At 33.8% G+C, this 26204-nt stretch overlaps 1 protein-coding gene across 50 annotated transcripts in view; it reads left to right on the forward strand.

Moving 5' to 3' along the window:
- The window catches only part of RIMS2 (regulating synaptic membrane exocytosis 2), a 447420-nt gene that overhangs the window by 270610 nt on the left and 150606 nt on the right, over positions 1 to 26204 (forward strand). For 48 of the 50 annotated variants that reach the window (XM_072924886.1, XM_072924887.1, XM_072924890.1 and 45 more), the window contains 3 exons: positions 6675 to 6743; positions 17067 to 17223; positions 20430 to 20546. In XM_072924886.1, the coding sequence (XP_072780987.1) occupies positions 6675 to 6743; positions 17067 to 17223; positions 20430 to 20546 (343 nt within the window). The remainder of the gene's footprint in view (positions 1 to 6674; positions 6744 to 17066; positions 17224 to 20429; positions 20547 to 26204) is intronic. The other 2 variants (XM_072924880.1, XM_072924884.1) reach the window with 1 other exon arrangement.

Here is a 26204-nt window from a genome sequence, read left to right on the forward strand (position 1 = left end):
TATTTTAGGTAGAGCTATGGTAGGAAAACTGTAGTGAGCTTTATTAACTATACTAGGAAAATGCTATCTTGCTTAAACTGGATTAAAAAGAATGCTATTGTATTGCAGATGTTTGAGAACTAGTGTAAGTATTTTTAGAATACAGACATGGGGTAAGTGAAGTACTGGCAAAATCAGTATTTACACTGGTATATATTTTTACAGTTTCTTGTTGATATAAATCCCCCATTACAAATCCAGCTCTATCTGGGGAATTTGCCTTAATTAAATATAAGTAAATTAATAACATACAGGTTTTACCAACTTAAATTTTGTAGTGCATTGACGTTTTGCAGGTTTTGCAGTTTTAATTATTGGAATCTCTTTGAGAATTGGTTCAACTAATTATCTTTTAGTTATGTTTAAAAAATGAAACTCACATTGTTATGAAAATAGATCCATATCACAGTGGAGAGAAACAGAACCCCCTTAGAGCAGAACTTTCTTGATAGTAGTACTAATAAAATCCATTTTCCGTTACATCTAATGTCAGTCTCCCATATTTCTTCCACTCCTTTCCCTCTTGAAATAATCCCACATTCTTCTCATGTTTTACAATATCTTTGCATGGGGAGAGACCAAGTTTGGTGCAGCATCTGTGGACTTGCACACTTGTGGATTAGCTGCAAATTTTAGTTGGATAGTTTATTTTTGATTAAGGACTTCCAGTTTGTATCTCTCTCTTCTATCTAGAAGTGATATCTCTCTTTTATCTTTCTCATCTATCCTATTCTAACAATTTAAAAGATCTTAATAGAATTTGATATTTATTCTCCTCTGTCAGTGTAGATGAAGTTGGTTGAAAGCCTCAAAACTCCACTATTATGCGCAGGATGATAAAGTGACAGACTGACATGGAGACAGCAGGGCTGCATGAGAAATTAGCTCATACTAAGGACCCTCGGGCACAGGCTGGATGGATATCAGAGAGCAAATTCTTAAAACAGTTGTTATGAGACTCTTTTGGGGCTGCTTATATGTCAGCTCTGAACACTCTGAAGAAAAACAGGCCATGCTAAGTGACTTTAAATGGTTGTGAAGGCCTTCTGTGAACTCCAGGGAAGGAACTGCAAGCGTGCTTCACCACCCTTGGTTGCCCCAGGGAGTCCACAAAACCTTGTAAAATCTTCCTGCATTGTAAGAAACAGGATTGGGAGCCTAATCTGCTTTCTTTTTCCTTTCTTTTTTTTGCTTTCCCCACAAGAAAAGCACAGAATTCCTGAGCCATAAATTTGCACTTCCTTCTGTATTTAGACTGACTCATACTAATTTTATTTCTCATTCTATTCCCTGTCCTAGTTCATTTTGATATCTATGTTGGTTGGTCATATGCACTTTAGTAGAGCTTTGAACCTCCTTTGTTTTCTTGAGGTCTATCAGAAATCTCTGTTGGGACCATATGAAGCACAGAAGGTATTTTGTATTATTTCCCCCCTTATTAATAAGAGAGTTAAGAAAAACTGTGGGCCGTCTTCAGTTGTCATGTGGAAGGTAGAAGGTTTTTTGGAACGCTCCACAGATTTTTGGTTGCTTTGTAAGAAAATATTTATGTTTGCATATTGTTTCATTCATCTGGGAGAGTTCCAATTATTTAGAATGTTGCTATGGAAGGAAATGTGATTCTGGTGAAATAGAATAGAATATTCCAGTTAGCAAGGGCCTACCACAATCACCTAGTCCAAGAGCCCGGCCATTCAGTGCTGACAAGTAGCCAAAGCATGTTATTAAATACATTATCCAAATGCTTTTGAAACATTTACAGGCTTGGGAAAACCAAAGAATATCCTGTGAACATTTTTTCAATTGTCCCCATATTATTTTTTATTTAGAAGCTGTTAATGCTTCCATGGCCACCAAAATTTAATCCCATGAAAGTTTATAAAAAAAACCAAAACTGTTTCCTTAATGAAATGAATTAAAACACCTAATTTTTTCTTTACTTTTTATTACTTCATCCCCGAGGGTGAAAAATGGAAATGTTTTTATACTAAGAAACTACTGTATTATAAATTCCTTCCTGTGTAATAGAAAGTAAAAATGCAAATAGTAAAAAATTAAATAAATTGGTAAATTAAAATTTAAAATAATAGTCCTAATGGTTTTTTAGGTGACAGGGTTTTTCCCCAACCCTGTGAGTGTTGTAAGCTTCCAGTTCTGCTGTGCAGGTGTTCTCACAGAGCTGTTGTGCTGGATGAGGTGGTAGCCTGAGCAGCATTGCAGGGAAGGAGTAGGGAGGGGTGGAACGGCAGGAGGATGATGAATGTTGGCAGGTTCTGATGGGGAGGTTTTCCAGTGTCCCCAGTGAAAACTATCCCCTGAAACATTTTATTGATACTCAAACTTGCTAAATGGAATAAAAATATATATTTTGACACTGAGGCTGGAGTTATGCTGAATTAAGGCATTTTTGCAGGTTACAGTAGCATGGCATCTATTTTGCCTTCTGTCCCTAATTGTAATAATTGTTAATTTGGGTGGAAGGGATTTGAAAGTCTGCATTTACCATTTATTACTGCCTAGTTATCAGACAAAGGGTGAATAATACCTCCAATAAAGTTTTATAAACAAACTACAAAGTAGTGGGTTAACTACAGAAAAACCATTGGCACCAATGCATTCATTTAATGTAGACAGTATCCTTGAATATAAGATTTTTAGTGAATTCTGAATTTATATAAGAATGGATTTAAATTCCTTGCTCTTGATTTTAGGACCATATTTTATAATGTATATATCAAAGAGTTTAAGATATTAACTAAATACTAAATAACAGTTTAATTCACAATATTAATTTGCAATAATTTGTGAGAGGCTTCAGTGTCACACTTCACAGATAAAATATGAATTGTTCTTTCTCTTTTTTGTAATCAGTGGTCCAAATTACTTAATGAAGTAGTACTTTGAAAAAATATGGCTAAGGTGGGGCACATGCCTAAATCTTCAGATTTACATCATCAATAGGTAGAAAAGTATCATCTAAAATTAATATAAACCAGCTGAAATTACTATTGCAAAAATTCAAAGAAATCTTAAACTAATATGATAGCAATTATACTGACATTACAAATACTTGCTTCAATAAAAGATTTTGACCTGTGCACTTTCTAGTTTGTTCCACTTCTGAAGTTAATGGAAATGTTTTAAATATGTATAATCTGATTCTTTTGCAGAAATTATGTATTCCAGGCAGTAGTTCTTGATATTACATATTTAATTGACATAGCATTGCTTTCCTTCCGCCTTCCTGAAAATATTGATTGGCAAAGATGAAACCAAGTCATTAATTCTGCTTTAATTTTTTTTCTGATTTCTTTACTATCATTTAAATTAACTTTTGTAAGGAAATGAAAAATATTACTTAAATGTGATTATTTTTTTTCTATTGGTTTAAATCAGTTAGTACTTAGAGCTGGCTTGCAGCAGCTTGAGAAGATAGAGTGGATGATCTGAGCAGAACAAGCTTCGGCTGAACAAGCTTCTTCATATCTCATCTTACAGATGAAGCTTTCATATTTGAGGATGTCAGGTGTTACAAGGACTCTCCTCTTTTCAGTGGCAAAGACAGTTTGAGAAATCACTGAAATCTGATTCTTCCCTTGCTTTTATTCTTTTTTCTACTCCCATCCTTTGGGCAGGTCTCAATCCTGGCCCCTTCACTTTCTCTTGCACTGGCTCTTCCCTGAAGCGCAGATCTCTAGATCCTGGAAGATGATGTTAGGAGATGAGATGTTAGGAGATTCTGGAATGGGTGGATGTGGCTTGAGAAGACAGAGGGAGAATGAGAGAGAGAGAACCCTGTCTTTTATACCCGTGGTCTGTTGTAGCTTAATCTCCTCTGCCAGATGTATCCTGTGACTACAATATATAATTTTAGCTACACAGCTGGGAAGTGTAGAGCCCACTGTGACAACAGCTGACTATTTTCATCCTCAAGGATGCAAATATCTCCTCCTGAGTGCAGAATATAATATTCTAAAAATATATTAAAGTGGGTGTACTTAGCTGTAAATATAAACATAAATAAAAAGCAACCCCACTTGTAATTAATTAGATTCATTCATAAGAATGAATTAGTTGATGAGTAAATGACATCTATTCAAATCATAGTTGATTCAGCCTTTTTACATCTTTCATGATGAAAACCTTTCCAAGCAGCCACGTGATCTGCATCAGCAAACTCAATTGCCCTCATTTTCCCATTCCACAATCCTCTCTCTGATAGGGCCTGAGTAACATCATTGGCATCTCTGCACATCAAACCCACTGCAAGATCAGTGTCAGGATTACCCAAAGACAGAATCCCACCTCTTTGCACTCCCTTTGGGAGCTTTTGCCTTTCAGGTCCCAGCCAAAGCCCAGCCAGCTAATAGGGCTCTCTTGATTAGTATTTGGTCACAAATATTGTCCTCATTTAATAGACCTGGATTTGAATCAGTGGCTAAGAAGAATGGAGACTAATCTTTCTTGCTCACTGGCACGTGTATCAATACAGCAGTAGAAGGTTCTCCTGAAAATGGGAACAGGTATAGCATCACAGGTGGTCTGGATGCTTTTTTTGGGGAAAAAGAGACTGGGCCTTTGTAATACTATAATTAAGAAAATAATCAGAGGAGGTTGAAACTTTTTCCTTAATTTCTGCCCTCATCTTCTAGGTTGTTTTCTTGAGTGCTAATTGTCATCACTTGCTTGTAATTGTTTGTTTTAGAGAAAAACTTTACTTGTTATTTCTTGAATTCAAAGATACTTGTACCCTGCCAATTGTAGCATGGCTATTACTAAAATTTTATAGTAAATTGAGCTACCATATAAGGATTACATGACTTTCCCTGAACTAATTTTAATTTCCTATTTGTGAGGAAAGCATCAACCTTTAGTGCAATTAAATAACCCCAATTAAAATTTTTTTACTGAAATTGCATAATGTGTTGGCAGGCTATATTGTTTTCTAAGAATTAGCACATTTCACACTTGCACTATTTTTTAGTTGAATAAATTTTAAACTGAAAAATTTTTATCCTCAAAGAAATAGTCTGCAGTCTAGATTACAAATTCATATACCCACATCTTAATTGCTGCAGTGACTTCTGACTTCTCCTAAAAGGCACAGAACAAATAGAAAATATACAAACAAATACAGCAGGAACAATCAGAAATATGGAATGGTTTGCATATGTAAAGGAACCAAAGAATATTTCAGCTCAAAAAATGCAAACCAAAGAGATAACTATAGCAGAACACAGAATGCCGATTCATGTTTCTCAGAATATAAAAACTTGGAGGGCATTTTCTTAAATTATATAATAGAAATAAAACGTGTGAAAAATATATTCACACAATGCATACTCAAACTGCAGAATTTACTGACATAGAATATTATAGAGGCCAAGAGAATACTATGATGAAAAATGAATTACATTAATTTGTGGAGAATAAGTTAATTGCTTCTTGTAAACAGGATGGCTTAGGAGAAGTCTCAGATCTTGTAAGGACATTCTTTCTGCTATTCTTTCCACTATCCTCTAGTGAGTAGGTAGACAAATGTTCAACAGTCTAAAAAATGACAGCATTTCTTATAATTCAAATAAGTTCTAAAATTTCTTTAAATTAAAAACTCTTTATTTTTGTCAAAACCACTCTCAGTATTTTTTTGGGGAGAGGAGGGTAAACATCCTTCTGTGCCACTCACCCAGATGGAGCATTATGACTGCTTTATCCTGGGCTTCTTCAGGTTTACTCCAAGTTTTTTACTGGTATTTTTGTGTCTATATTTTTCAGAAAAATTGTCCTGAGGCAAGAAAAAAATCTTGCACGTGATTGGAAGTGTGGTGACAATTAAAGTTTCTGCCTTCTAACTACCCAGTTTTAGATGCCCAGAAACATAAAATAGACACATCATCTTGCTGAAGAACAGGGATTTTTTTTTTGACATTTAAAAGAAATAAATGAATAATTCTCAGTTGCATACCAGTGTATAACCCTGATATCAGCAATCAAATACTGGTTAAAAGATGCCACAGAAGATTGAAGTAAATTTAGGCTGAACAAAACCTGACATACTTACTTTTCCTGTATGACCAACATTTGGGCTCTACTCATGGAAGTGGAATCTTTTGCCAACTCAGTGCTTTTGCCAATTAAGCTCTAGATATTTTGGCAGGTATACATTTAATAGTTTTCTTGTGTTCTATGGCACACTATATGTGTGAAGCTGCCTTTTGTCCTAATAATCCTTATTAAGAACTTCAAGAAAGTACTACATGCATTTAATATTATTGCTATTCATAATCTTTCTGTTATTCAGAGACTTTGGGGAGAGATGGTGCCTTGTATATGTGATGTCAGTTTCTGTACAGAATGAATACAAATATCTGTATATATGGAATGAATATAAACTATATAAAATATTTCATAAAAGCAATGTGGTGGAGATGTATTTTAGCATTTCATTTTGTATTACTTTAAAGATTTATCTGAAATAATCGATGCAGTCATATATGTTCAACAATTATAACATGAATAATTACCTTTATATGCTGATGTTAATGCATCATGGTATAGTATGAAATCCATACATAAATTTAGAGGATAGTTTTAACTTACAAGAATTAAAATATACATGTCTTTTCTTTTTCCAGGATCCAAAAGAATCAGTGATAGTGAAGTCTCTGATTATGACTGTGATGATGGAATTGGTGTTGTTTCAGGTACTAATGTTTAAATTTACTTGTCCAGGTTCAGTAGAAATATTTCTTATTTATAATTTATTATGAATTTTACAATATTTTTCTGATGAAAAATAAGTGGAACTTAAGTATATATTTTTCTAAGAGACACAAAATAAATATTATGCATAGTGCATATCTAATCTCAAAATTTTCTAATGGAGGAAAAAAAGTCACTGTGTGAATGTCCTTATTGTTTTTACACAATGATACAAATAGCATAAAGGTAGTGCTTTTAATAAATGTCAAGAAGCATTAATTAAATTGTTTTTGACAGACATATGTGGTTGATATATCCTGTAAAATTTCATGATGGAACACTGCTAAAGGTCTGAAACATGAATGTTTAAGGCAGGACAGGAGATAGCAGATAATCTGTTTCCCTAAGTATTGGAATGGAACCTACTGGAGAAAAAAGTTATCGTGCCAAAGAATATGTCTCCCCTTCTAAGAGAAAAGATAATACCAGATAAAAAATAATCATTGCTGAAAACAATAAAATCATAATCATATGCTTTTGGTGACTACAATAGAGAATTGTAGTCATCAAAAATCTTAATATATTTAAGATTATAGACTCGTGGACATTTTATTTTGGATCAAGTCCACCTGGCAGAACTGCAAAGTCCATTAGTAAACCTTTCCCCTGAGTCCCACAGCTGCATGTCTTTTGTACACCTGCAGGAGTGGTGACTCCACCCCTTCCCTGGGCATCCTGTTCCATTGCTGGACTCTTTCAGGAAGGCATTTTTCCCAGTATCCAATCCAAAGGAGGCAGCTGTGACACCTTTAAGCAGTACTGACGCTACTGCTATCAGCACAGAGCAGCACTGCTCTCAGTGTATATTCTGTTACCCTGCTGCTGTTCGGCGATTTTTAACACACAGGGTTTTCTGTGCTGGAGTTTCTGGTTCTCTTGGGTGAGGTCCAGCTCCAGTGTTAGACAGTGGGGTTTGGGAAAGGCTGAGCAGTATAATCTGTCTGGTCTATGCAGCAGCTGAGAGTGTGATCCTCTCAGGTCAGTCCAAGCGTGCTCCTGCCACACAGCCACCCGTCAGCATATGGGGCACAGAACGTCCTGCTGAGGGCTAAGGAAGGGGAGACAGGAAACAGGAGTGAGAGGAATACAGCTCACCTTGGAACTAAGAGGGATTAAAAAGAGCTGATGTAGGCAATCTTGAATATTGTGAGATGGTGTGAAGCCAAGTGTTGATCAATCCAGATATTTAGTGAACTGTCTAATTATATGAGTTGGCCTAGTCCTGTTTTAAAATTTGTTACCAGTCTGAGCTCAGATGCATTTCTATTTTGTCTACATAGTTATGCTTTCATTTCCAGGCTATTTCATGGTTAGCTCACAGGCTGTGCTTAATTTTTGACCCTGGTATGTTACTATTCCATGCTATGGGTCTTGCACTTCCTGAAATAAGGAGATAACTTTTTATTTTTTTTATATAATAAACACCATGTAAATTTTATGAACAATCCCTTTTTATAAACTGAAATTTTACAGACTTAATTATATAAACAGGGCATGTCGTATTTGTTCTAAGGTTCCAGCAGTTTTACCAGATTAAAAAAAAACACTAGGCGCTGAAAAACCACTAAAATTTCTGTGTTCCTTAAAACATTTATTTTCAAGCAGTAACAAGCTCAGTTTTCAGATTATTACCTCAATTAGAAAACTATTAAGGAAAGCTTACAGTATTTTATATTCCCACTCCCCTGTTTGCTTTATTAAAATCAGAACACAGGAAGGATAGATAGACAGAGTGGTGTGAAATACTAGAACCAAAGAGGCAGCCATCCTCAGAAGCCCTTTGTTCCTATTTACTACCCTTTCAATCTTTGATGAGCTTTCTGTCTGTAATTAGTAGTCTCTAAGGTGTTCAAATTGCCTGTCCTCCAAAAAATAGGGGCTTTCATATTACTGTGGGTCAGTTAAATTAAAAATGTATCAATCTAATTTAGGGGCTTAAAAATAAAGGTAGGAAATAACTGTATTTAATTGATATATTTCTAGAGTGCCTAGCATAGCATAATTTTGAAAGGGAAATTTTTTCCTGTCCTGTAAAAAGGTACCAAGTTTTGCAGATTTTTTTACCAGGTGCTTGAACATCAGCACGATTCTAATGAAACACCTAGATCTATAACTTTGATTCAATAAACTTATCTTTTGACAACTCATAAAATTACAACCTTTACAGTTCAATGAATAAGCCAACTTCCTTTACCTGAGTTTCTGACATATCTTTAGTATTTTAGGATCTTTATTCTATTGAATTTTTGCTGAGCAATTCTATACCTTAGTTGCCTTTTCAATTCAGCCTGGCTGTGCGGGTAGGAAAATCTGATGGTTTTATGTTTTGAAATATTAATTTAGTGCCTTGCTTTTTTTGTGCTGCTGCCACTATGTTTGTAAGTGTTCTGGCTTAGTCTTGTCTTACCGTCCACTCTCTTTATCATTCCCTCAATCGTTTGAAGTTCCTCTATTCGTTTGTAGACTCATCACAATCTTGGTTTAAATAGATGCACTGTTTGCATGAAACCATTTGTCTCTCTTTGTTTTCTTTCTTTCTTACTTACCTCAGTTCTTTAATTTTGTATTTTCAGGTTTTATTTAACATGACACTTTGCTCTTCTTCTGTCTGCTATATAAATAATGCATTACATGAAGTAAACTTGCCAACATCTTTTGAGTACTCTCAGTGATCCTTTCCATAGAATTAATTCCTAGTATCACACCTGTGAACTAAACTCCAGAAAACTTTAAGAGGAATTAAAATTATCTCTTTGCTCCTCTTCAATTTACTTTTATTCATAATGGTTGACTAAATGTCCTTCAAAGTTTCCTTCCAATTCAAACCATTCTGTGATTTTATGACCTCTTGTAAAAATTATTTACCAAATCTATCACTTCTTGTGGCTTGGATCTTAGCCTGCTTAGACAAATGTTATAAACTTCAGTCTGTTGTTTCTGTCAACAGGAAAGGCTTTTAAAAAAATAGTGATAAACGGATTGAAAAACTTCAGTGTCTTTTTTTCTGGCTACACATGCATTCTCCAACAGCAATTGTCATGAAGGGTTATAACATATTTTATATTTAAAAAGCAAATTTTTACTAGATTCTAAAATATCTCTTTTCAACTATAATGACCATTCATTTTGGGAAACACTAGAATAGAGTCTTTATTATTATTTCATCTTTGCTGTCATTAATCTTACCAAAGATAGTGGAATGAGCAGCATTAGCCATTCTGGTTGTGACTTTATATTGGTTATACATAGGTCTCAAACAATTTAAAAAATTTATTTTGCTGTCCTGAGCAATAAACCTTGGCCCTCAAAGTTGTCTGTCACTGGCAGTTCAGGGTGGCATACATTAGCATCTACATCTGCCCTTTAGAATGCTCTTATGTCCTTTTTGATAAAAGCTCTACAGTATTTTTATATTGATTTTTTTAATGCCAGAAAGGTTTACAAAACATCATTTATATTATAAGAATAAACAAAAAATCAATGAAAGGCAGGTTGGCTTTTTGGGTGTTTTTTTTTTTTTCTTTCTAGTATCCAAAGTTAAGCATGCATTGCATTTAACAAATTCAAGGAATATGGACTATAATTTCTAAATAGTTTTCTTCCCAGATACTTTCTAGTGTATGTTGAACCTAGGGAACACAAGCAGCCTACCGAGTCTGACTTTATGAATAGAAACATCTATTGTCAAGACCATTTAATCATAAAATTCTCACCTATTTTTTTTGCAAGACTAAAATATTAAGTAAGATAATGTTTAAAATTCAGTTCTACACCAATATCTCATCTGCATTACAACAGATGATGTATTATGAAACACTTGCAATCTGAGATGTTTCAACAGAAGCAACAAATGAATCACTGAAGAACATAAGGCAGTGAATCCTGCATAGATGCAAGTCTCTATAGAGAAGAGCTTTTCCGAGTAAAAGAATGCAATCTCCAGCTTTGAGAAAAAAAAACAAGCAACATTTATAGTAATAAGTTTTTATCATTATGCAGAAGATAGCTGTATGTTTCAGGAGCAAATAAGAATACAAAGAAGATATTTATTCAGAGGATATTTAGAGCCAAGTAAATTAGGAAAAAAATAGTAACCGGCAGTACAGAAATTATTACTGAACTTACAAATGTATTTCTGTGTTTGAAGAAGAATGAAAAGAAATTAGCAATTTTTTCTTCACTTCTCAAAACACCTGAGGAATCCTTTGTTCAAAAGAATACTTTTACTGTCAAGTCTCAGCCTTGCCTGCAGGGGAAATGTCTTTTTCTCTATTTGCTGATATTGTGGGCTGAATTTTTATGCCTGAATCCTGTGGATGGCTGCTTCTCAAAGCAGATACAGAAAACACACTTTGGTTACAGATTGAAATCAACTGCCTACAGAAAGATATCTTACAGCATTAGCACATCGAGTGGATTACTTCTATCCCTACTAAAATACGGATTTCATTGTAGATCACCAGCTAGCCCTAAATGGGAGCCTGTAGTGACCCAAAAGCCCAGCAACTTCAGACGTAAACACTGACAAGGTTTTTATTTTATTGAATGTTGATACCAAATGCCCTGTTCTAAAATCTATTCTTTCTGGGCTCTCCCTTGAGTTAAAAATGTTGGTCTGTGGATCACAAAAATCCCCCTTCCAAACTGAAATTCAAGCCATCTAAATAGTCCTTATTTTGGCTGCCTAGATCAGTGGATCTTTAACCATTTTCCTCAAACAAATAATGTATATATTATTTTCAACTTTATACCTAAAGTTCTTTAAATATTAATGTAATTATTCAAACTTTTCTTGCATTTTTAGTTTTAGTTTTTAATGTATACTTTCAATTTTACATGTTTAATCTCTTATTTAAATTTGGAATGTAATACTTTTATTATTAAAAAAATAGAGAAATTAATCAGTATCATATCCTCAGCTGAAAAATCATCTTTCTCTTCAAGCATCCAAATTATCTCAATACTTTTCTTTAAACTAGTCAAAACTATTTTTAAATATAAGTTGTATCAATCTACTCTCTATCTTTGAAAGAAAATATATAATTTGGTTCAAGGTTTATTTTCAGATTATTACTAATTATCGATAGCAATATCTTTGAGGAAAGTTAAGGAACTATGAACTTGCTGTGTTAGTTTATATTTTACCACAGTCCTATACCTATGGAGTGACAAAGGCATTAAAAGGCAATGAAAATTGTAATGAAATTGCATTCCTATGAGAGATGCTCTTAGTAGAAAGGTAAGGAAGAATGTAGCAAAAAAGGAAAGGAAATGTAGCCAGAAAAGACTGATAAATTAAAATCAACAGTGTGAAAAGGAGGGTAATTTGAGAGAATTGCTGGACAGATGCAAATATATATATGGATGAGTGCTAAACTAAGAAGAAACATCTTTATAGTACCTGTGGTGGTTTGGGGGTTTTTTTCCTCAAGATTTGCATGTCTTTGTGGGTGTAGGAACAGCACTGAAAACTAGCAAGTTCTAGTTTATTAGTGTGTGAGAATGCTTTTCCATAAGAAAAGAATTGTCTCAAGTGTAATAGGCCCATAAATACATTTAGTGCTGTAGAGCTAAATATACTTGTGAGGAACTGAGTTGCTATGCAGCAAGTAACCAGTGTTTCCCACTGTAATGTTTACTGATTCCTTTCACTGTACATTCATTCTTCCCATATTTGCAGAATAATATTTGATACAAAAAACTCCCCAAAGCAATGCATAATGTATCTTCAACATATAAAATATTCAGATATTAATAATATTAATAATCACCCCAGAAGCTGAGCACATTTGTATGAATGAACTGAACTCTCTTCAAAGTGCCCTTGTGTGAGATCTTGGTATGTTATGCATTTCTGGAAATTTGATTATATAATTGTTTTTAATTAGTGCTTGTTCTAAGCCCAACCACTGTGAGCATTAAAACGTTAAATATCTGAAAGCTTGATGCTTCACTCAAGTACAAATGTTAAAGTGGACAAAACACCACTTAGCAACAGAAACAAGTCAATCACATCACCTGTGATGAGCAGCCATTCTAGTACTGCCTTTCTAGAACAATTTTCATACTAAGAGTTTCTTTCAAGTAAATCAAGCAGCAAGGCATCTAAATTAAAATCTTCATTAGTACACTTCCGTTCATTCTTTTAGGGATATTTTAGGGTTGTTGATGTGAACATAATATTTGGAAGTTTGTAATTTTCTGCAATTTTGTGCCTGAAAGATTGATAATTTAATAACTATTCAATCATTAGGATTTACAGAACATGTACCCTGCATAGCATAATATTACCACAGTACAGCTATACTGTGTGGATTAAAACTTTAAGTCAAATATATTAATAATCTCTCTTAAATCAGATAAAACTTCAGGCCTGAAGAAGTTGTATTTAGTGTGTTTTGTAAAATCCCTCTTTTCATATGCCAGTTTTAATGAAACCTTCTCATGACAGAGGAAGGTGGTGGCATTGCAGTTATCTTTGTCATGTGTCTCTTTTAGGTGTCTGCAGCTCACTGTTGTTTACCACTGATTATCTCTACACTGATTATCAGGTTCTGTGTACTCTCTGTGTTGATTTAAGAGGCTTGCCATAGTTATAGAGCCTTTGATTCTATGGTAATGACTCAATATTTATAGCTGCAAGCAGGATAATGTTTATCCTATTTTTACTACTGCTATAAATAACTATCTGCTTTACTCAATAGCAACTCATTGGTCAAGCTGCCCTTATGACCTGTCTTTTCTGTCTATAATTTCTTTTCACAAGAAAATATTTATTACTTAACTTCTTTAACCTTATTTATAGGATGTGCAATATTTTTGAAATTGGAAGTTAAATTGTACCTACAATACAGGCAGTTAAATCAGAGCTAGTCTGATTACCTCTACAAAACTGAAGCATAACTTTGAAATTACCTCATTAACCCATGTTAGTGGGTTGTCTTACTCAAACAGTTGATTTTCAATGTGCGACCTGTTGGAAAAAAAGGAGTTTACAGTTATTTTTGTTTTAGGTAATTGAATTATAAATGTCAATTTTTTTTTCCTGACAACAATATTATTAGACTATTAATCTGTTTCTTTAATCACAGCTAAACAACTCTAGTTTCTTCAAAAAATGTAGCAAAAATTTATATAAGTTTAGCAAAATTGCTAGGAATGCTGATTGTTTCTGCCTTTTTCATTGTCATAAGGAAACAGTATGAGTGTTACCAGAAACTGCTGCATGACTACTTCCAAATTAATGTAAAGTACATATTTGATCAGTATTAGACTTGAAAATTAATTATAAAGTCATATATTTTGATTTTTTGCAACAATACTGCTCATTTGGTCGACTACAATAACAAATTAGGGCTGGAAGAGGCATTTTATTCCAAAGTGATTAATTTGTTTCTATGTGCAGATTTATAAATTCAATAATTTTGTTTTGCTTGTTCTCACTTCTAGGAATTTTATAGATTTTTAAGCATTATTTTTATAATTTTAAAGGAGACTCTTGTTTGTGTTTTGTTAATTGATTACCTTGCCCTTCATTATGTTTATTCACCTAGAAAATCTTATGGTATTGCTCATTCACCTCATACTTCGATGTCTGTACATATCAAATATCATATAAACTGCTGATTTTTTCAAAGGATTTACCTATTTCTTCATATTACTGCTCTAGATTGCTTTCCATCTCCAAATGCAACAAATTCTCTTTGTGTATGCAGAATACAAAGAACCATCTCTGTCTTTTATGTCAATAGATATACATTATTAGGATAAGACAATATTTCTCTTTGTTTTTGTACTGAAAATCATGGTTTTTTATTTCAATATCTAGAAATTTATAATAACTTGCTGCTCATTTATGTGTGGTGGATTGACCTGTCTAGGTGTCAAGTGGCTGCCAAAACTGCTCCATCGCTGCCCTCATGAGCTGGACATGGGAGAGAAAATATAACTGCAGACTTGTGGGTGGAGATAAGGACAGAAGGAGATCACTCACCTGTTACAGTCATAGGCAAAACAGACAACTCAGAGAAATTAATTTATTGCCAATAAAATCAGAGTAGGATAATGAGAAAATAACCCCCTGAAATTTCGAAATTTTCTTCCCATCCCTTCTTTCCCTCTGGTCTCAACTTCGCTCCTGTTCTCTGCCTCCTCCCTCTCAGCTGCACAGGGAACTGGGAACAGGGGTTGCAGTCACTTCATCACATGTTGTCTCTGCTGCTTCTTCCTCCCTTCACTCTATGCCTCTGCTCCAGAGTGAGGTGCTTCTCATGGGAGATGATCCTTCATGAACGTCTCCAAAGTCAGTTCATCCCATGAGCTGCAGTTCTTCATGAACTCCAGCATGAGTCCCTTCCATAGGGTGCAGTCCCTCAAAACTGCTCCAGACTGGGTCACAAGTCCTGCCAGCAAACCTGCTCCAGGGTGGGCTTCTCTCCACAGGTCCACAGGTCCTGCCAGGAGTCTGCTGCAGAGAGGGCTCTCCACTGCTGTCACTTTATCTCTTTTACTTCTGGTAAAGAATTGCAGAATTGCAGTGTATTGATCTCCAGACTGACGTGCAAGAAATTTATTTATTTGTCTCCTACACTTTAGTAGTGAGTGAATAGCACCCTGTTTCAAACACACATAAAATTTCCCTTGTCTTGCCTTTGGGGATCTCAGAATTATGTTGCACTGGCCCATATATGTTTTGTCAGTGCTTATAATAATAAATTTACTTCATATATAGGATAAAAGTCTGTATTTCATTACTGACTCTTAGTTGAGGATCCACATAACATGACTTGACTGCTGTGTAGTGAGGAGAGACTATGTCATCCTCAGCATCATTATATTAGTGTAATGTAATGGTGATATGCTTTTTTTCCCCCCCTTTATGTACACATACCAGATACACACAAAGCAGTTTACCCCTAAACATAGGAGGAAGAAGTTGTTTACAAATTGGGATTGTTTACATATATCCTTGGTTGTAAAGTCATACAGTAAATATGAGTACTCAGTTGAAAGTATTGAATATACTTGGAACCATAAAGTGAAATGAATTAATAAGGTTTTGTTTAGGTCCTAATGAACATTTTCCAGGAAGAAAAACAAGAAAATCATGAACAGAAGAATATTCTACTCTTGGAAGATTCTCATGGGAAAAGTATAACAGTTGCATGACCCAGAATTTTTCCAGTGCCGGGTGCATCTCTCTAAGTATTCTTTACTTGGTTACTGTCTCTGGAACAAAGAAATCAGTTATATCAGTTGTCATAGCTACCAGGAACTCTCTGAAGACCTATGCCTGCTAATTTTCTGTTTCTTATCATTGTGTTTTAATTTCATCCTTACAAAATTTGGGGAAACTTAGTTGAAATGGCTGTATATCTAGCATCTTTTTTTCCACAGAGACTATTGCACCATGGGACAGTGAATTCAACTTTTTCAATTACATGAAAACCATCACTTTTAATACATCCAGATTTTAAAAAATATTTTTATTAAAAGCCTGTGTTAAATGTCCATGTGGTAGACTTTTAGGCCAGTGTAACTGGGAGGCTTTTTCTTAGACCATGTATGCTTTCTATTAGGCTTATTCAAGATTATTTCCCCCCATCCCTTCCTTTTTTCTGGTCTCAATTTCACTCCTGGTTCTCTACCTCTTCCCTCTCAGCTGCACAGGGAGATGGGAATGGTGCTTGCTATTTGTGAAGGAACTGTGGTTTTTAATTCAGAATTGTTAGTGGATGTAATTGAGTCATTGTTACTGTAATTATTTATTATATAAATACAAATCTTTCTTGAACCCAACCTCATTATTTAACTCCATAGTAGCTTCCTATCCCAAATTTGTAAACTAAATTTTGGATTAATTTTTAATTATGGATATTTCTTTCTGAAAAACAGTATACACAAGAGTTGGAATATAATTTTAATTAAAAATGCAATAATTATCTTTTTTTACGCTAGGTAAAAATCAGTTTAATTTTTTTATTATTAATACATCATATTAACCAAAAATGGTAAGTCCCCAGTTTGGTGCATGGTATTAATTTCTATACTTTTAAAGTATAACTATAGGAACTGTAATTGTACTTAAATAAAGCATAACAACAGCAGTCAACTTTACGTATGTATGTTTTATTATAAAACCCAAGAATACACGATAACATTCTTGATCAAATCCCATCTTTTATTGAGTTCCTCACTACTACAGATATGGCAGGAAGTTGAAAAGTGCAACTTCAGATTCACTGAATATTTGCATTTCTTTTTAGATTACCGACATAATGGGAGAGATCTTCAAAGTTCCACACTGTCAGTGCCAGAACAAGTAATGTCATCTAATCATTGTTCTCGATCAGGGTCCCCTCACCGTGGAGATAGTATAGGACGGACTAGATCGTGGTCTCCCAGTGTCCCTCCCCCACAAAGGTAAACTCTACTTGAACTATGCAGTTATGTAAATTAAAGTGGTATTGATCTTGTACCAGTGCTGGAAATAATCTCCAGACTTTCAAAATGGCAATGAATTGGTTAGATCTTACAAAATTACATAAAGCAAATAATGTGTGTGTGGGGGGGGGGGGTTACATTATAGTGATGTGCCTAATTTATATATAATTCTGTTATTTATGGTTTATTATTACTATTTATTATTATATGATTACATAATTGTATCTTCTGCCTATTTATATCTGGTCTTTGATCAAACTTCAGTACAGTTCATTCTAAGGAAAGAAAAATATCTCTCCATATTTTCATTTTCTAGAGCTTTACAGGTGCCATGTTTTGTAGTATGTGATAGTTTGATATTTCCTTAGCATTCATATGATAGTGGATGTTTTGAACCCTTTTGTTTCTGTAGAGTTAAGATTCTGGGGAGCCTCCCTTGCTCCCTATAGTAGCTTCCTTTCTACTCTTTCTTTCATACTTCTAAATCATCAAGAATAAACAGGCAGACATACAATTTAATAGTAAAAGATATCAACTCCTGATCTTGGAAGACCTCTGATAACTTAACTATTTGTCTTGAGAAAATTAGACCAGGAAATTTCTTCTAAAACCTAGAACTATTTATCTTGAGAAAATTAGACAAGGAAATTTCTTCCAAAACCTAGTACTTTTGGATAACATCTAAAAATTGATTTAATACTCTGCAGGATAAGCTTTCTTAAGAGAATGGAAACAGAAAGATAGATGTAAATGGCAATGAAACCTGTTTTCCAGCAGTTTTGTTGCTATGTATGGGTAGGTTTCCAGATGATGTAATTCAGTTGAAATGAAAGTAGACGTTTTCTCTTTTGCCCGTAATGTTCAGTTTCACTTTGATACTGAAGATCTGTTATCCAATATTTCCTGGCAGGTCCATGTTCCTCTCCCTTTCTTTCAGCCATCCTGATTCTCTTGTGTTTGGCTTTCCTTTCTGTTATCTTTGTTCTTTTTGTTAAAATTTTCTTGACTTCATAATATCTTACTTAAGTTTTTACTTACCATTTTCTCTAATGGATGTAGCCTATATGATATCCTTTTGCATTAGTGAGATATTAGGATTCCAAATGATCCCCCATCATCTCATTCATCTAAGAGGCAGAAACTGTGTGTTTCTTCTTGAAATCTAAACCTATCTAAAACCAAGTCAGCCTGACTTGAAATGAGACATAAGTGGTAGACACAAAGGGGCCTATTCTGATTTTTTAATGTACTGATTTCAGCATAAGCCATTGCCTACACTAAATCTCTAGAGGTTATTTGTCTTGGATATAGACATAAATGTGAGCAAAATCTCTTTGTGTGTATACTTGTGTTTTTTATGTTTTCTGTCTGCATGCATGCTGTGAGCATTTTGGGTAGAACTTTTACCCAATTAACACTTGTTTAACATAATTGAAAACTCTACTTTTCATTTTCTTGTAGTCTTGGATTTCTTTACATGTTCAAAATCTCTTGCTTTTTAACTTTCCTAAAGCTAAATTTTTAAATATAGTTTTGAATTTATTGCAGCTGTTTCCTACAAAGTCAGAATCAAATGCAAATATTATACAAATATTATTTGCATAGTATTTTCCTGCCCACACACCAAATCCATTCTTTGAGGACTTGTTGAGCTCAGAAAATTGGGTTATGAGAGTTTGAGGATTTGTATAAGAGAAATATAATCTATGGATTACAGAAATACCTTTTTTAGTTCTACTGAAAATGCAGGTCTACTCAGGAGATCTATAAGAATTATCAATCACATTTGCACCCTGTTCAGGTTATATATGTGCTACTCTGTAGATGTCCTAACTGCAGTGAGCATTCTGCATGCCCAGAGATTTCCCATTACTGACACCTCTGCAGGCAGGAGGTTTTGGGCCATAGAAGTTGCTGTTATTTTTTAGAAACCATTTTGCAATCCTCAGTCCTACTTAATTTTTTAATAAACTCCATCAAAGGCCCACTGCATTGCGTAACAAGAAATTGTTACTGCTCTTGTTAGTTTTTACTAGCCAGAGTAAACCCAATGTTTGGATTCATGAATGCCAGAGTGGAAAATGCTTTATGACAAATGAGGTGGAGCTGAAGGCAAGTTTATGAGTAATGCAACATCGTTATAGCACTTACATGCAGAAATAAATAATGTCATGGCAGCAGCAGTGAAGGATACATGTATAGGTTAACACTAGCCAGAAATTGGTAAATGACAAAGGATAAGTATGACAGGTACCAAAAGGGCAGACAAAGTTGCAAGAAAGGAAAGAGGATAGATAAAGAAAGAAAGATAGAGAAAGAAAGTAATAAAAAAAAAAAAAAAAAAAAGGAAACTCAGGTTCACACTAGTGCGTAAAGGACAGGAGACAGAATAATTTATTGGTCTTGAACTTGTGTGGAGGGAAGCATCCGATTTGTTATTTACAAATCAATACAAAACAATTATGTTTTCATTATCCAATAATTATTACAGTTAACCATTGTCTCCTCTTTTCCTATTCTTGTGGATTTGTTTTACAGAGCACAAAAAGTAGTGTGTGTCAGTAGGTATTGATAGATAAATGAGTAAAACAATCAATTGGCAAAGCTTTGGTGTCACTTAGTACAGGTGATCTTTACCCAAGCCTGCACCAACCCACTAAGTGAGTACCACATACAGGCCTATTTTTAAATTCAGATGACAATGTTTTGAAAGTTTCCAATGTTTACACTTTACTATAACAGCCACAAGTCTCCATTGTGTCTGACTACAGTGTACATCTTTATAGTAAAGCCAAAATCAAGAACTCATGAAAAATTATTTACAGTGGATGTTTCTGTCAGAATTGAATTTTTGCTTGAAATCTGGAAAGACTAATGAAATGTTGTGCAGGACTAACATTTTTCATGAAGGAAATGAAAAATCTTTCCTCTTATTTCTAGAAGAAACACATTGGAACAAAAAAAGAGATCTCTATCCCTATCATGGACTTGACACCATCTTCTAAATGAGAATTTTTTTTTTTACTTTAAGATTTAAAATTATTTTACTTTAAATGTATAGAAAAGTTTGGTCGGCTAACAGATATTGTTACCAGCATGATTGCTGATAATTGTTTGTACAAACCAGTGAGAGGATGTCATCCAGGCACACTCAAAACTCAGGATCTGATATCTTTTTTCCTCAGTCGGAATGTGGATCAGGGACTGCGAGGGACTCGATCCACTGCTGCGCACTACAACACCCTGAACCGCATGGACAGACACCGAGCTGTAGATGACCACTACTCCCCTGACAGAGAGAGGTAAGTGCCTGGCTGGAACCAGGAACAGCTGTAGCCTACAGGCATTAACGTGAGTAACTTCAGCATGGTAGCTTGCTAAAATAAATTACACACCTAATCCCAGAGATTAGCATTCCTGGTTTATCCACTGGTCTTGTGACATACATTGCAAAATATCAGTACACATAAGGCTGAAAAAACTGTCCAATGAGTGTATGTTTGCTAGGAGGGAATCTGAAAAAATCTGTGAGAAAATGTATCATACAATAGCTGAATAATTTAGTTGTCCTTTTTGTGCGTTAGTGAATTCTTTAAGCACTAAATATCTTCTAAAAAAATCTGTCAATAGACTTGGTTGTTTTTGATGCTGAATAAAGAGGCATAAAAATAGATAATTTCAGCTCAGTATTAATGTAATGCTCCCTTTGGATACATTGCAGTTCACAAATGTAACAAAATTATATTCTAGTACTGTGTTCTGTTTTTGTCTTTGCTCAACCTTCTGATACACTTTGTAAAAAAGAAAAAAAAAATATTAGGACCACATGTCAGAGTCTTTGTGTTTAGAGGCACATCTGACTATGAATAATGTTTTGCCTAATGGAACTTCCCAAACAGTAAGCAGAGCTTTAGCAACATCTATGAATTTTAATGATGTAAAAAAGAATTGCAGCAATAATTGAACAATGTAGTTAATTTTGATGAATTAATTGTGGCAATGACTTTGTGACATTAAAAATTTATTGGTCTTTTCCACCTCAGTGTCTTCAGGTAGAGAATCAAAACAAAAAGCATTTATTACCTTTAATTTTTAAAATATTTCAGCTCTTTTTCACCAGGTTGAAATTCCTGCATTTTATAATGAGAAGCATAATTTCTAGCTTTTGTCTCATTTTATAATTGCATGTACCAAGGATTAATACAGATATGTTGTGTAATCTTGAGGAGTATAGGACTAGTGTTTGAAGTTAATGTTTTTACAGATAGCTATTACAGGTTATTTTTCAAGTGACTTCAAAACTCATCTTTGGTGTTTCTAACTGTAATACAAAGAATTTGGGAAATCAATGGCTTTCTGTTAGCAATATTGAACAGAAAAGTTTAATATTTGTTAAGAGACCAGTAATGTGATGGTCAATGCTTGTATGGAATGAAAAAATATATAAAAATAATAATTAATTTTTCCCAAAGGCATGTAAACAAAAAAGTGTCAAAAGGAATTAAACCCCAAATCTATTCGAAGTACTTTGTAATTTAATTTAGTGAATAAAGAAGTCAAATGGGCAAAAATAAGTCTAATGAAAAAATGGTGAAGTGTATCATCTAGAATAGGAACTGTATTCATTACAAGTACAGTAGATCAGAAGTCAACCTCTTTTTTGCATTAAAATATTTAATATTTCATTTAAATTATGAGAAAAAACTCTATTTGGTTGATTCATTAGTATATGATTTTAATACAGAAGGCAATAACTTGAAGATTCTGAGCTGTTTCCTTAAAAGATGATTACAGAATTCTTTCGGGATACAATGTTATGTTGACTTTTAGACCAGTCATCCTTGAAACAGGATTGAAACTCGTTCTTAGAGCCTGCGTATGCTTTATGGAATGCTGCTGCATTTGCTCACTGTGCAAGTTCATTTGTTGCCTCCCAAATAAATATGTAGCTGTGAAAGGTTGCTTGAAATTTGGTACCAATGTTTTTCATCCCTTCAGTCAAATAATCCCTGCTAGGCTGACTTGATTTAGAGAAAATAATTGGGTTTTTTTAGAATATGTCAGAAAAACAATGTCAGAAGTTGTTGGAGATGAGATTATTGAATCTTCATGACTAGATTAATCTTCTAGATTAAAAGGTGTTTGCTGGATAGGGTTACTCTGAATCTCTGAACTCAGTTTTCTATGTTGTCTGTATTTTCCAAAACCCACTGAGAAATTCTCCTCTTAGCACATGGTGAGTGGTTGCCTGTGCAATCAAGTTATTGAATAGTTATGCCTCTATTGTAACATGCAGTCTCTGAACAAGAAAAGACTATTTCCATTATTAACAGTGAATATTTTTTAATATTCCTTGCTAATTTGACAGTGATTTTATGCATGGAAAGATTATTAGATTGCTAATTTTTAATTAATATTTGTGATACTGTCACTGCTATATAATAAAACCCCAATGGTATCCCTAAAGTAGCCATTTAATAGCATTGCTCCTGAAAACTTCTAGAACTGCAGGCAGTTGGGGGAAGTTGAAAAACTGCATTTTTTTATAGGTTTGTAATCTCATGTTATCTACACTAGGCTCTGAAAACAAATCACATATTTCCTTCCCACAGCTCTGATGGTTTCTTGTTTCCATGAAAGAGCTTTTGAAGCTGTTTTGAAGTCTTATAGACATGCTCAGTTGTAAAGTTAGACTGAGAATATGAGTAAGAAAATACTTTCCTTCCTTTTCTAGATAATTCAGCATTAAGTTCTCTAATGTATATGGCACTGAGGAGTTAGTTGAAACCACATACAAAAAGCCTAATGATCTCAAGTTTCATTGCAATGTAAACATTCCTTCAAAATTGATTTCATAATTAGAACAGAAATAAAATTATTTTTAAAAGCCCTGAAAGACACTTTAAAAAAAATTAACTGGAGATAATTTTAATTTCAAAAACCAAACCCTTAAATATGTAAAATATGGCTATATCATATACTTATTTTTGTATAATATAAGGGTAAATTTACAGTTTAAATTGTATCTGTTGCTGTATTAACAAAAGTGTCAAATTGTACTTTCTACACTGTTAACTCAAATTGAGAAACCATGTTAATTTGTTACCTGTATATTTAATATAGGTCTACTAGGTAAGTGTTATCAAAATGTGAGGGTTTTTGTGGGTACTCACACTCTTATGAAATAGCCAAAATTTGTAATGTAAAGAAATATGAACACTTATGACCTAATATTCACCCAGGTACCATAAGAACATTTATCTGTAATGGGATAACCTCGTAAATGTCAATTTGACATGTTTTGATAAATTCTTTAAAACTGATTTTACCTCACTTGGGAAACTGAAACTAATCAAACTATAGAAACTATTGAGAAAATTTTGCAAACAGTTTGATTTAACCTCAGAGTTTTATACTTAAACAATCAATATAGTTAGGTGAATTAGAAGAAAAATGTGAGAATCTTAGCATAGTTCCAGAAAGAAAAAAACAAATAACAAAAGCACCAAACTATACCTATGATATATATATATATGTATATATATATATCTTTCTTTCTGAAAGATATATCAACAGTTAACAACACCAAGACAGTGTGAGAAAATTGTACTCAGGCCCACAACTTCAACAAACTTAGATATTCAGCAACTATAATTTTCCTATATTTGATATCTGAGGTGGGTTCTCCCTGAGGAATAACATTGCTAATGGTGAATTTAGCATAGGTATGTTAAGCCAGAGCATACTGAGAATGCCTAACTCAAATAGTCTTGCAGGAGAAATCTATGAGAAGGCTCCTAAAGTATGAATGTTTTCTGAGAGGTGCTTAAAAGAAAACGAGAAAAGAGAGACTATCCAATATTTGTTCATCAAAGCTATTGCACACTTTCAATTTGAAAGAAGAAAAGTTACTACCTGTTTTGTTAAACTAATAGGGTAGTCACAAGCATGGTTATTTAGAGAAATATTGTCCGTTATTTTAAAATCACTTTAAAGATGTTATCTGGATGTGCTGGGACTAGCAGGACTAGCACACCCCTGTTAATGAGAGGAGATTTCATTCACATATTTGAACACACACTTGGTTTTTTCAGTCTGTTGAAAGCATGCAGCTTGGATTTTTTAACATAAAGTAAATGTTGAAATATATGCAAAAAAATTCCATTTGCTATAATCAAACCAGTGAATGCCAAAATAATTCACTACAATGAACCTGTTATATGTTAGCTAAAACACAGTGTAAATACCTGCTTCTATTATTTGACACAAAATTAAAGGTGGGCAAGAGCAATATCAATTTTACATTTCTAAATGTCATCTTTAACCATGCAATTGCTTTATCTATGGGTAGGAGGTTCCTAATCTAATACTGTTATTAAGTAGATGTCAGATTAGGTCAAACTAGGCAATGATTTTTTTGGATACATTTTTCCATATTAAAACACTGAAAAGAATGTATTTTTTTTCAGTCTTTATTAAATACACAGCTGAATAATATGTAATTAGCTAGTAATTTATTTATTATTTATTTAAAATTTACTGTAAAATAATTTAAATGCAGATTAAAATACAAATATGTTATAAAGTATAAAGGGTTCCTGATGCTTTTTTTGAAAATTTTGGAATAATTTTTTCAGGTTTCAGTTGTGTCTATTATATGGGTAACATACCCACATGGGATATGTAATGTCACTGCTTTGCTTGTTCAAATACCCAGTAAAGTGAAAGAAATGCATTGCTGAAAATTTGCTTATAGCTATGTTATAAAATGTTTGCATCAGTTTGAATCTCAATAACTGCAATGTTTCTTTAAGTTTTTTTTCTCATTTCATATCACAGTTTAATTGCACAATTATCTGCACCACCCACCTGGTGTCTCCATGAGTCTGCTGAAGGATGATTATCTCCAACAGGGGTGGTGGAGTAGGCAGGTGGTAAAGAAGCTTTGAGCCAAATTAAAAAAAAAAAAACCACCCCCAAGAGTCATAGATATATTCCTCAGAATAAAATGCACAAAATGCATACACAGACAAAAAAAAAAAAAAAAAAAAAAAAAAAAACCAACAAAAAACCAAAAAAAGTGCCTGTGTTAAAAAGAATGCATCTTTGATAAAAGACTTCAGTGTTGCACCTTTGGAGCAATGATTTAAAATGCAGCATGGGGAGCACTGTGACAATGTGATACTGATTTTCTTATTTAAAGTCATCTTGATTGAATGTGTGTCAGCTGATAATTTTCTGCTGATAATTGCTATTGTTTCACAACTAAAATCTTCAAATTTTCAGTTACATTCAGATGGAACATTTCTAGGATTTCATCTGTTCCAGCAGATTAGCAGAAGTTTCTATAGAATTGATGTAGCAAAAAGCATCCATACCATTATTGGTGGAAAAATTGTTGATGGTTATAAGTAAAGAAAGATTTTTTTTTCTTAAAAAACCCCAATTATTAAATAAAACTATTTTAATGATATATTAAATTAAATTTAGCAGGTGAAATTACATAACCAGTGCTTTATTCTTGAATGGCATTTGACATTTTTAAGAGTTAAAAGCTTGACTTCACATTTTATTTACATAGCTGGTATGATTTGCCAGGTGTTTGGGAATCAGCATGGAAAACATTCTACCACAGAGAACATTAATTGTTGCTTTATTCAGCTGAGAATATAACTTTTTAGAATGGTATAAGTAAACTGGTCATAGAGCTGTGCCTTTTCTCTGAATCTACACTTTATTATTCCCGGCTCCTTTTCCCTTGGATGATTCTGTGCTTAACCTCACAGTCAATGTGATCCCAAGCACAATTTTTTACTTCATTCCTTCACACAGTATTTTCCCTAAATTTCATATGGCAGCTTTCTTTTTTCTACCACTTTCAATGTCTCTTTCCCCCCTAAATTTCCAACTGGTCGACCCCAAGAACCACCTGTTTTTTACTCTGCAGTCTGTTTAAGCTA

The sequence above is a fragment of the Taeniopygia guttata genome, chromosome 2, assembly GCF_048771995.1.
Source record: "Taeniopygia guttata chromosome 2, bTaeGut7.mat, whole genome shotgun sequence".
Taxonomy (NCBI): Eukaryota; Metazoa; Chordata; class Aves; order Passeriformes; family Estrildidae; genus Taeniopygia; species Taeniopygia guttata.